Source organism: Otolemur garnettii, unplaced genomic scaffold (assembly GCF_000181295.1).
Source record: "Otolemur garnettii isolate 467f Iridium unplaced genomic scaffold, OtoGar3 scaffold00086, whole genome shotgun sequence".
Classification (NCBI taxonomy): domain Eukaryota; kingdom Metazoa; phylum Chordata; class Mammalia; order Primates; family Galagidae; genus Otolemur; species Otolemur garnettii.
The window spans coordinates 8,407,211-8,418,475 of record NW_003852481.1 but is presented as its reverse complement, the minus strand read 5'-3'; the positions used below and the strand labels follow the sequence as shown (position 1 = coordinate 8,418,475).

The window sequence follows — 11,265 nt, the reverse complement described above, 5'->3', positions numbered from 1 at the left end:
TCTTCATCGATGAAGAGGATTTTGCCATTTGGATTTAGAGGAGAAGCATAAGGAAAGAGTAATGGGTGAGACTGTCTCAGGGAAGTTCAGATAACAAGGAGGCTTGGCTGATTTGAAGTACAATGTACACGGAAGAATTAATGCTAAGAGCAGAGGTTTGCTTGTGTATACAGGACGTGTACCAGATCTACCTGCAGTGTGCTTCAAGAATGGCAGCACGCCACCCAGTTCTCTTGGCAGTGTTAAATCAGTTCAGACCTGTTGCTTGTCCCTTGCCATAAGTCTCTGAAATCTAAGGACTTGACTTTAGGTCAGTACTTTGTGGTTTTGTTTCTTTTGACAAATCAGTCCCACCCCTTCCTCAACCAGACCCCACTGCCATTCCTCCTCTGCCCCCTCTCCTTTCCCCCCCCATCACTGCCATTATCATCTGCAGATATCTCCATGGTTTGGGGAAAAGACCATAAATGTGTCCCTGAAGGTCTTGATTCACAACTACCCCGTCCTTGGAGTCTTACTAGTTTTGCTGGTATCTTCCCCGTGAAGTCCCCAGGGTTTATTTTCATCTTTCCTCCTGACCCAGGCTTTCTAGAAGCTGTCGTCTTAGCTCCTGCCCTGCTTGCCAGTGCATCGTGGAGTTAGGCTTTCTGCTTCCCACCCAGTTTACTATCAACTCTACTTGTGACCTTAGCCATAGAACGTGTCCTCTTCCTTAAGTCCTATTCACTCCACCTCTTCTAACATCTATTCCTATTTTGTGACTTTGGGAACCACATTATACAGTTACCTTTAACACTGCTCAAGAGTTAAAAATCCCTTGGGAAATGTGTGTGTGTGTGAGAGTGTGTGTGTGTGTTCAAAATGATCTCTTATCTCAAGGAGTCCCCATTGTCCTTACCTGAAACAACCAGAGCCTGCTCTGTGACCAGAGCCCGTCATGTACCCTGACTTCCATTTTGTCATTGAGCTAAATGCCCCCTGGAGAGAACGAGCATGGAGTTAATGTGTGTACCCTGCCTGCTCCAGGCTTGGTACTTTAACTCAATTGTTTTTCACAACCACCCGGGATTAAAGTCTCCTATTAATGTAGAAACTGAGGCTCCTCGATCTCTGCCCTTGCCTGACCTGATACCTGCTTTTAAAAACCAGAGAGCTTAGATTTAAAAAAAATTTTTTTTAAATTTCAAATTAATATGAGAGTGTAATTAGGTTACAGTGTTTGTGTTTGTTGGTCAGATTCCGATTACAATTGTATCCCACAACTCAGGAAGTGTGCCATATACCCTCACATTGTTCATCAGGAGGGAATACACCACTATTTTTTTTTTTCTTTTTTTGAAACAGAGTCTCACTCTGGCACCCTAGGTAGAGTGCTGTGACATCATTACATAACTCACAGCAACCTCAAACTCTTGGGCTCAAGCAATCCTCCTGCCTCGGCCTCCCAAGTAGCCGGGAATACAGGCGCCTGCCATGATGCCCAGCTAGTTTATTTTTTCTGTTTTTAGTAGAGACAGGGGTCTCACTCTTGCTCTGGGTGGTCTCGACCTCCTGAGCTCAAGCAATCCTCCCACCTCGGCCTGCCAGGCATGAGCCACAGTGCCCAGCCTTCCATTTTTACTTTACCAAAGAATCGTCAGGTAATTTGCTGTCATTTTTGCCAAGAAAGGATTATAATGGTATGACCCCCACCACCATAGGGGGAGCTCATTCTTGTTAACTTTTGTGAACAGGGAGGAAGGTCTGCTGGTCCCTTTAATGATCCCTCCATCCCTGGTCCCAAAACGTTTCAACTGTTATTTCCCCAGTTGAGCAAATGCAACAAAGCTTATTGAATGACTGTTGCCCAAGACTATACTGTCAGCACTGTGGGATGCAGAGAGAAAAAGGTGCAGGACCTGCCCTCGGGAGCACCTGCCCTCAGGGAGCTTCTGCCCTGCTGAGGAAGTGAGGCGAGCTCATGAATTGCTTTACTATGGAGTGCTCCAGAGGGAGAATTAGAAGGAGCAGAGCTAGTGTGATCTTCCTAATATCTCTTAAGGGTAAACGAACAGGGATTATTGATATTAGTCCATGAAAATTATCAGTGCCATCGTATCAGCATCCATGGTTACCTGTGTCCTTTATGGCTGTTTGTTACCAGCCACTGTGAGGCTAGGCACTGCCAGAGCCCAGAGCAGGTGGTGCCCGAGGAGCTATACATGCCCCAGGCGGCCTAGGGTCTCCCTGTCTCCTGCTCTAAAAGCAAAACTAAGGTTTGTCTTCCTTCTGTGGTATCACATCCATGTGATTTTCTGACTTTGCAAATAAGCACACAGCGTAACTAGCCTACACAGTGAGATGAGCAACCTGAACTCACCAAACCACATCCTCTTCTCTGAGCTCAGCAGCTTCAGCCTTAGTTCCCGGAGAGAAGCAAAATGCTGGCAGACTTGGGAGTGGGGAGGGGACCCTGAGAGCCTTGAAGAGGAATATGCAAGCATGTCGCGTCTCTCATTTTCTCTTAAAACCCGGTAAATGAGTAAGGACAAGTCAACATTGACAGATTCAATAGAAAATTGTGCAAGCTGTCCCAGAGTCCCCTGGGCAAGGGGGTGGGTGCATTTTGCCCTTGCGTGATCAGACGATCACCTGCCCTCTATGCTCTGTCTGCCTTGCTCTGGTGAGGACCCAAGCACAGGGCTCTTGGGGATCATCTTTGCCCTCTTACTTTTGTAGCCGTTGGTGAAACAAACAAGTCTTTTAGCTGCTGAATTGCCATAAAGGATGCCAAAATTTTGACCCTAACTTTCGCGTCCTTTGATTAGTAGGTTAGTCTACTTATACCCCCTAAATGGTCAGTGGATCTTACTCAAAGTGTTCTGAAGGACTTGTAGACTCAGGGTCAACAATGTTACTGAAAATAATACTTACATAGTCCTTTATTCAGTGACTTGCCCATGCTAGCACACACTGTGGATGGTAGAGGTGAACCCTGGCTTGAAGTTCTGATCTCCGAGTCATCTTTCCTGTATGTCCCCTTGCCCCTCCTCTGCACCTTCCAAGCACATCTGCCAGTGGAAGGCTCTAGCCCTTCAAGCCCCTGACCTCCTGATTATACGGAAACTCAAGCAGACAGAGCCCCCGCTCGTTCCCCACGTCCTACTAGTACACTTTTTCACCTGGTTTTTAAACTCAGATTTGTCTCTCCTAAATCAGAGGCTTCTTCTCTGGAAATTAAAGTTTCAGTAACTATTTGTTTATTTGCATATGGGTAAAGTATCGCCGTAATTCTACAAATAGGGTTGTGTGATAAAATCAGTTTCTTGCTTTGTTTTTGTCTGCTGGCTCCGTATGCCCTTACCTACTCAGAACATCTCTGAAGTGAATGTTAGAAATAGCACCAGTCTGGAGTTTTTACAGTGGACCGAGCTCTGCTAAGCACTCCACACCCCTATGGGGTAGGTCCTGCTTCACAGATCAAGAAACGGAGACCTGGGAAAGTTGAGTAACTCGCCCAGGTTCTCACTCCTTGGGAAGCAGTGAAGCCAGGATTCAAGACCACGTCTTCTTGACCCCAGAGCCTGTGCTTGTGACAACTGTCCTCAGATCCAGCTGGGCTGAGGAGGGAGCTTTGGGCTGGAGTCGGGAAGGCTTGCGATGCGATTTGCAAAGAGAGTGAGCTATCTTGGTGGTGCTTTCAGGCCGGTCGGTGTCGGGGTCAGTGTCGGACCTGACGGCTGGGAAGAGAGCAGACAAGACACAGCCCGAAAGGAGGGCAGATGCTTTGGTTTGGAGAAGTCCCATCCTCAGGAATAAAACGAGTTCAAAAAGAGAGAGGGAAAGAGACTTAACAGACATGGCAAACTCACAAACTAAAACACTGAGGCCTCCAGAATCGGTAGGAGGGTGCTAAATAGGAACCAGGACTGTGTGCATTTTGTTAGCTTCACCGTTTCCTTGTGTCGGGTAATGATCCTTTAAAAATCTTTAAACAGGAAAGCAGTGCTCAAGTGTGTCTTTGAGGGGCAGCAAGGAAGCACAGCAGATAAAATCTGCGTCCAACTCTATAACCTGGCTTAAAGGGAAAAAGCTCCCCAAGGAATTGAATGGCTGGTGCTCGTTATCAAAGAAAGGCACACAGGCATTAGGAAATACTTTGAAAAAGCGAGAAGCAGCTCCTGGTGTTGCTTCTTGGCAAAGCACAGAGAATCAACGTTTCCTTACTCCCACGGAGCCGCTGTTGCACCACTTCCTGCCAGTAGGTTTGGTTGGCCCTGCGGCCAGCCCAGCGTGGGAGCTGTGCCCACAGGGAGGAACTGGGCTGAGAGGGTGAGATGGGAGAGCTCCTGGTGGAGCTCCTGGTGGAGCACGTCCACAGAGCACGTCCTGGTGGAGGTTTCCTGTTATTTCCCTGTCTCTGCTTGTTTCAATAGCAAAACAGCTGGCTTCTGGTTTCTTCTTTGACCTCTTTGCTCGGAGAACTTTGAAAAGATTTTTCACTTGTCTTCATCTTTGGTGGTTGGAAAGCTCCCCCCTCATCGAATCTTACTCTGGAATGTCTTTCATTGCTAGTTTTGCGCATATCAGTTCGTTTTCCCTTCCTATCCCACCTCATCCTGTAAGCCCAGGCCTAACCTTGCTTGTTAAAGGAAACCATTTGAATAGAGAAACCTGAAATCCTTTACCCAACACGTAAGATTTCTCTATGACGATTTTCTCTATTACGATTTTTTTTGGCGGAGGTGGGGATTGAGGAGATAGGGTCTTGCTGTATCATCCAGGTTGGAGTACGGTTGCACAGTCATGACTTACTATAACTTTAAACTCCTGGGCTCAAACAGTCCTCCATCTCAGCCTCCCAAATAACTGGGCGTATAAGCATGTGCTAATATTTTTTATTCTTTGTAGAAGCAATGTCTCACCATGTTGCCCAGCCTGGTCTTGAACACCTGGCCTCAAGTGATCCTCCCAAAATCCTGGGATTACAGGTGTGAACTTTCAGTCTGTAGCTTAAGAATTTTTTTTAAAAATCTTGGTCTCACCAAGGGTCAATTCATCAGGAAGTAAGCCCAGTATTTGCCAAGGAGCTTTAACTCAGAAAACCAGCCAAGAAAACGTATGTTCAAGTCCCAGGTCCTTTAAAAAAGCCAAATGTGCTACCAGGAGGGTCCTGTCGATTTAGGGGTAGCCCTGATAATCTTCTTGACTATCCTTGATCCAGAAGAAATACTGGTGGGGCACAGTGGCTCTCTCTGTAATCCTAGTACTTCTGGAGGCTGAGGCAGGAGGATTCCTTGAGACCAGCAGTTCAAGACCAGACTGGACAATAGTGAGATGCTCTCTCTATAAAAAATAAAAAATCAGCTGGATGTGGTGGCACGTGCCTGTCTTCCTAACTACTAGAGAAACTGAGGAGGATAGCCTGAGCCCAGGAATTGGGAGGTTCCAGTGAGCTATGATCGGAAGGCAACAGAAAAAAAAAAAGAAAGAAAAAAATAATAGGCTGGGTGTGTTGGCCCATGCCTGTAATCCTAGCACTCTGGGAGGCTGAGACAGGATGATCCCTTGAGCTCAGGAGTTCAAGACAAGCCCAAGCAAAAATGAGATAAAAATAGAAAAAAACTAGCCAGGCATGGTGTGGGTGCCTGTAGTTTGAGCTCCTGGGGAGGCTGAGGCAGGAGGATCGCTTGAACTCAGGAGTTTGAGGTTGCTGTGAGCTGAGCGGACACCGTGACACTCTAGCCTGGGCAACAGAGTAAGAATCTGTCTCAAAAAAAGAGAACCTCATGCCTCTTGAACTCCTCTTTCTGTTCAAATTTTCAGTCCATAGAGTTGTGTAACTCTGGCAGGAGAGAACCTTCATTAAGAGAGCATTTATTAGTATTAAAGAGATCATTACGACTTACTGGGCATAGGACAATGTCACAGGACACTGGAGGTTTGCAGACGTGCATAAGATACAGTTCTTGTCCCCAAAGAACTTATAGATTAAGATAAGTAGACAGTTGAACATGGCACAGGGTAATAATATTAGAGCAAACAGAGACAAAATCTTTTGAAGTTTAAAAGAAGACAGAGTCTATTCCTGGTCGAAAGGAAAAGTTCCATAAGATAATATTTGAGCTGGTCCTAGAAAGGTGAGTTGATTTGGATTAGCCGGAATGAAGGCAGGAAGAATCTGGCATGTCCAGGTAGAGGGAACACCCAGGAGAGCAAATGCACAGAATCGTGGATGGGTGGGGAAGACTTAAGCGGTCCTATTTGCCTAGAGCTTAGCGTGTGCAGGGGAGAGCAGTGTGAGATGCTGATTGGTAGGCTGGGGCAATGCTGTGAAATGACGTGAATGGACTACTCTCTAGAAATACTCATCTTTGTAGGATAGCGGTAGGGAGATGGTTAGGAGGGTAGTGTAATAATCAGGCAAGAAGTAAAAGGGTTTCCATGAGATTGGACCAGCAGAGGTAGATTCTTTAGACTTAAAGCTCTCATGGGATCAGAGTTAAGAAATCAATAGTGGTCCCAAGAGCTTAGGCCTGGAAGGTTAAGAAAATGAGGCATCAGGAAGGAGAGATTGGCGGGATCTCACCTAATGTGCGCAGTGTGAGAGTTCAGCATGCCCCCTAGGTGGAGGGCTCAATTACAACTTGAACTTTACTTTAGAAATGGAAACAATGTAGGCTCAGTGCCTGTGGCTCAACTGGCTAAGGCACCAGCCACATACACCTAAGGTGGTGGGTTCGAATCCAGCCCCGCCCACCAAACAACAATGGCAGCTGCAACCAAAAAACAGCCAGGCGTTGTGGTGGACACCTATGGTCCCAGCTACTTGGGAGGCAGAGGCAGGAGACTCGCTTGATCCCAGGAGTTGGAGGTTGCTGTGAGCTGTGATGTCACAGCACTCTACCCAAGGAGACAGCTTGAGGCTCTGTCTCAAAAAAAAAAAAAAGAAAAGAAATGGAAACAATGTAACCTAAATATTTGTACCTTCATATCAATCTCAAATTTATTTATTTATTTGTTTATTTATCGAGACAGAGTCTCACTATGTCGCCCTTGGTAGAGTGCCGTGGTGTTACAGCTATACCTTACAGCAACCTCCAACTCTTGGGCTTAAGCGATTTTCTTGCCTTAGCCTCCCAAGTAGCTGGGACTACAGGTGCCCACCACAACACCTGGCTATTTTTTGGTTGTAGTTGTCATTGTTGTTTGGCAGGCCCGGGCTGGGTTCGAACCCACCAGCTCCGGTGTATGTGGCTGGCGCCCTAGGCCACTGAGCTACAGGCACTGAGCCATCAATCTGAAATTTAAAAGAAGACAAAGGGATGCAATGGGGAAGGTGATGGGTTTGGAGTTGCATGTAAGTGGTTAGATATCCAGAGAAAGATAGCTAGTAAATGGCTGAAAGTATAGATCTGGAGATTAAAAGAGCATTTCAGTATCCTTTATGTAAAGGCATACAAGTGAAGCTGGGAAGATAGATGATATTCCCAAAGTAGATGTGAGGAGAGAGAAGGTCAAGGACAGAATGTGAAGAGGACTTGCTTGTCAAGGGGTGGAGGAGCCAGAGGAGTCAGAGAAGTAGAAAGTGAACAGGGCCTGGTTGGTACCCTGAGGCGGGATGCCGGAGGAGGAGGACCGTGGAAGCACCCACAGAATGGAGGCCATTCCCCTAGCTTGAGGTCCTGGAAGCTCTGAGAATGATTCTTGTGTGCATCTGACTTTGGGAACATAGCACTGTCAAGTTGGCAGAGAAATGAAGCAAGAAGAAAAGGTTCAGTGGGGTCCAGCCACACGCTGTGAGGTGGGATTTTTCCCCAGGGGTATGGTGTCTTCCCAGAGGCTCATTTTGCTGTAGGTAGTAGGGTGGTTGTGCTGGTCCAGACCCCTGTAGGCACCGTCACCTGCCAGCTAGGTGGGTCAGCAGCTAGGGCACGTGTGGTCTTCAGCCTTGCTTGCTGCCCCTTGCAAGACATTTCTTTGATGGGAGTTTACATGCTGGGGAGAAGGCCAGGTTTGCTGACCCTATTTTGCTCTGTTTCCTCAGAGTCTGTCATAGGGAACTGCATGGATAGAAGTTCTCCAGGACAAGCAATGGAACTGCCAGGCCACAATGGGTTCGGGTACCCAGCACGTCCCTCAGTACATGAGCACCACAGGCCTCGGACCCTCCAGAGACACCACACGATCCAGAACAGCGACGACGCCTACGTATGTTGGTCCCCCACTGCTTTTCAGAGGTGGGATCCTACCACTTCCAACCTTGAAAACAGATCATAATGGCAGGGGGCAGCATGCCTCCTCTTCCTGCTCAGAGTCCAGTCCCTCTAGGAACTATGGGGACATTCCTCTGAGTCACTCTAGCACACCAGCTCTTAACTCCAATAGAATCTGTAATCCCAGTTTTAGAGTGAGGAATCTAAAAAGTAGTTAAATCTGCTCCCTGTAATCTCAGTTAGTAAACCTCTTCCCAGGCTAAACCCAACCCCCAGCTAATGAAGCCTTAGACCAGCAGTTCTCAACCTGTGGGTCATGACCCACAGGAACTAGATTAAAGGGCCGGGACATTAGAAGGTTGAGAACCACTGCCTTAGGCTTTTACTTAGTTTTCAGCAGCTACATTGAACTTAGATCAAGGAAGCTGATCTGGTTCAGCAAAGCTTTGTTTTCTTAAGGTGGCATTACTATGGTAGCATCTTCTAGCCACATGTTGCTATTCAAATTTAAACTTACTAAATGAAATAAAATTAAAAATTCAGTTCTTCAGTCATACTCATCACACTTTAAGCGCTCAATAGCCGTGTGTGGCCAGTGGCTACCATATTGGACAGGGCAGATATAGATCATTTCCATCACTGCAGAATGTACAATTTGACGGAACTGTCCTAAAGCAAACTCCTACGGTGACCTGGTTTTAGACGGGCATGGAAGTGTCACAGGGATATCACCACCAGCTGAAGTTTCTGCCGTGCCCTCTCCTTCCCACACTGGCAGCATCGCAGTTGTCCCCTTTGGATGGAGCTGCAGAGGGAGGCTGTCTGGGAGTGGCGCCCTCTAAAGGTTGCCGGAGTATGGCAGATTTTCTGGTATCATCATTCCTTTTCCAAATTATTTCCTACAGGTACAGCTGGATAACTTGCCAGGAATGAGTCTCGTGGCTGGGAAAGCGCTCAGTTCTGCCCGGATGTCAGATGCAGTTCTCAGTCAGTCTTCACTCATGGGCAGCCAGCAGTTTCAGGATGGGGAAGATGAGGGTAAGGGGCCTCACACATGGGGCACCCCAGGGAAGTTCCTTGGGGAGGCCCTCCCTCCATACGCAGTGACTGATCCACGGGGAGGCAGAGCCGCAGCATCCCCAAGGGCCCAGATCCCACACCCTTCCCTTGTCCTCCCCGGATGTGAGAGTGTACAGGGGGCACAGCTTCTGGTTAAGCACAGGCCATCACGTTGCTGTTCCTAAGGCTTTGCGAAGACGCTTCTTAATTCTTTATCTGCTTGTGATTAGAAGCCATCACGTCCCAATGGAGCAGTTCTGCCTCTTCTTAGAGCCTGTTGCAGGAGGGTGTTACAACAAATGTAAGGCATAGAGCTTGGTATGCACAGATTTGCAGTAAATCCCAGCTCTGCGCTCAGTCTCTGTGGGCAAAGCCTGTCTGGACCCCAAGGTCCATCTGCTATGTGGCAAAAACAGTGGAACCGGTACCTGGATGGTGCTATGAGAGCTGCCTGGCTCCCCAGGAGCACAGTGGTGCGCATAGTGCCTGGAACACAGAGAGTGCCCAGAAGGGGCACTCTGAGCAGCAAAATTAGTGGCTTTCACCGTTAAAGGGTTGTTGAGGCTTTCTGAAGGAGCACTTCTTTCTCTTCTCTGACACTATAATAATTGAGTGGGAAAGAGTAAAGGAAAAGTTAGAGGAGGATCCAGGAAGAATCTTGGTCCCCAGTCCACAGCTACTCAACAGCAAGGGACTTCTGTGAGCAGCAGAATTCAGGGCCCGGTGTCAGACTGGGGCGCCCGGACGGGTTGTCTTCTCTTCCTCTTCCCTCTCTCCCTTGCTCACCTGGCTCCCTGCCGATGTTCTTTTTGGTCTTGCAGAGTGTGGGGCAAGTCTGGGAGGTCATGAGCACCCAGACCTGAGTGATGGCAGCCAGCATTTAAACTCCTCTTGCTATCCATCTACGTGTATTACAGACATTCTGCTCAGCTACAAGCACCCTGAGGTCTCCTTCAGCATGGAGCAGGCGGGCGTGTAACAGGAAACAGAGTGAGTATCACCCTGGCCGTGATCGAATCAGCCCTGGGCCCAGGGCCAGCTCCTGGTCCTGTCCACGAGTGGTGGCCAGTGAAATCACCAGGGCCCCCCTTCCCTTGTGGCCTTCACATTTTCCTGCTTTTTCATTAAGCACTGTACTAGTTTAGGGCATGGAGAGGGGTATACAGAAGAATTGCCAGCCAGTCCCTTAGTTTAATTCTGGGGATCAGACACCAGCCCTGCCCCGTGTTATAGGTGCTTTAGCCCAATGAGACAAAAGTGAGCTACGGCTCCAAAGGGCACAGGTGACCTTTAGCCAGTGTAATAAGGGCAGGAGGAAGTCTTTAAACTCAGTCCTACAGGATGAAACCCAGGAAGAAAACATGTCCAGCCCTATTTTTTTAAGGCTGTACAGAAGCAAGTGGCAGGATATTCCAGATGGGGGAAATAAGTAATCAGAGGCCAGTGATAGGAAGTGGAGCGAGTAGTTTGGCTACAGTAACGCACAGGGTACTCGGAGGCATTGTTGGTTCTGTCTCTGAAAAATCTTTGACAGAAAAGACTCGATGAAAGTGAAGCCATCTGTCGAATCCACATCAGAGCCTCAGTGTGGCAAACCTCGTAAAATACCTGAGGTCATAGCGAGCCAGTGGCGTCTTTTAACAAAGTTTTCAGTGGAATATTTGTATCTTCCTCTTTTCAAATGGGTTCTCCCCTCTGTCTGCTTTGTTGCAGGTTTTGTGTACAGCTTGGGAATTAAGAGGTTGATTTTAAACCAACAGTATCTAGCAGCGTCGCGCCAAATTGCCATTGTGTTTCTCTCCACCCTGAATATCATGGCTCCTATCCTCACATTCGGTTCCTCGGTGTGCTGTTCTTTCGGGTTCTGAGGGGATTTTGCCGTATTCGCTTGTATGACCAAGTCATCCAGGAAATAAACAGGAAATCCGTGTTCTCCATCTTTTGTGAAAGTGTGTTTGAGTTGGCGGGTTTTTTTGTTTTGTTTTGGTATATTTTCTTTCAGATGTGATTT

At 47.6% G+C, this 11,265-nt stretch overlaps 1 protein-coding gene across 1 annotated transcript in view; it reads left to right on the top strand.

Annotated features, from left to right (window-relative positions):
- The window catches only part of SIK3 (SIK family kinase 3), a 250,085-nt gene extending 238,898 nt beyond the window's left edge, over nt 1–11,187 (top strand). The window contains exons 21-24 of the mRNA XM_023516064.1: nt 8,027–8,190; nt 9,101–9,233; nt 10,076–10,244; nt 10,968–11,187. Coding sequence (XP_023371832.1) covers nt 8,027–8,190; nt 9,101–9,233; nt 10,076–10,233 — 455 coding nt within the window. The 3' untranslated portion in view covers nt 10,234–10,244; nt 10,968–11,187. The remainder of the gene's footprint in view (nt 1–8,026; nt 8,191–9,100; nt 9,234–10,075; nt 10,245–10,967) is intronic.
- The last annotated feature ends 78 nt before the right edge of the window (nt 11,188–11,265 follow it).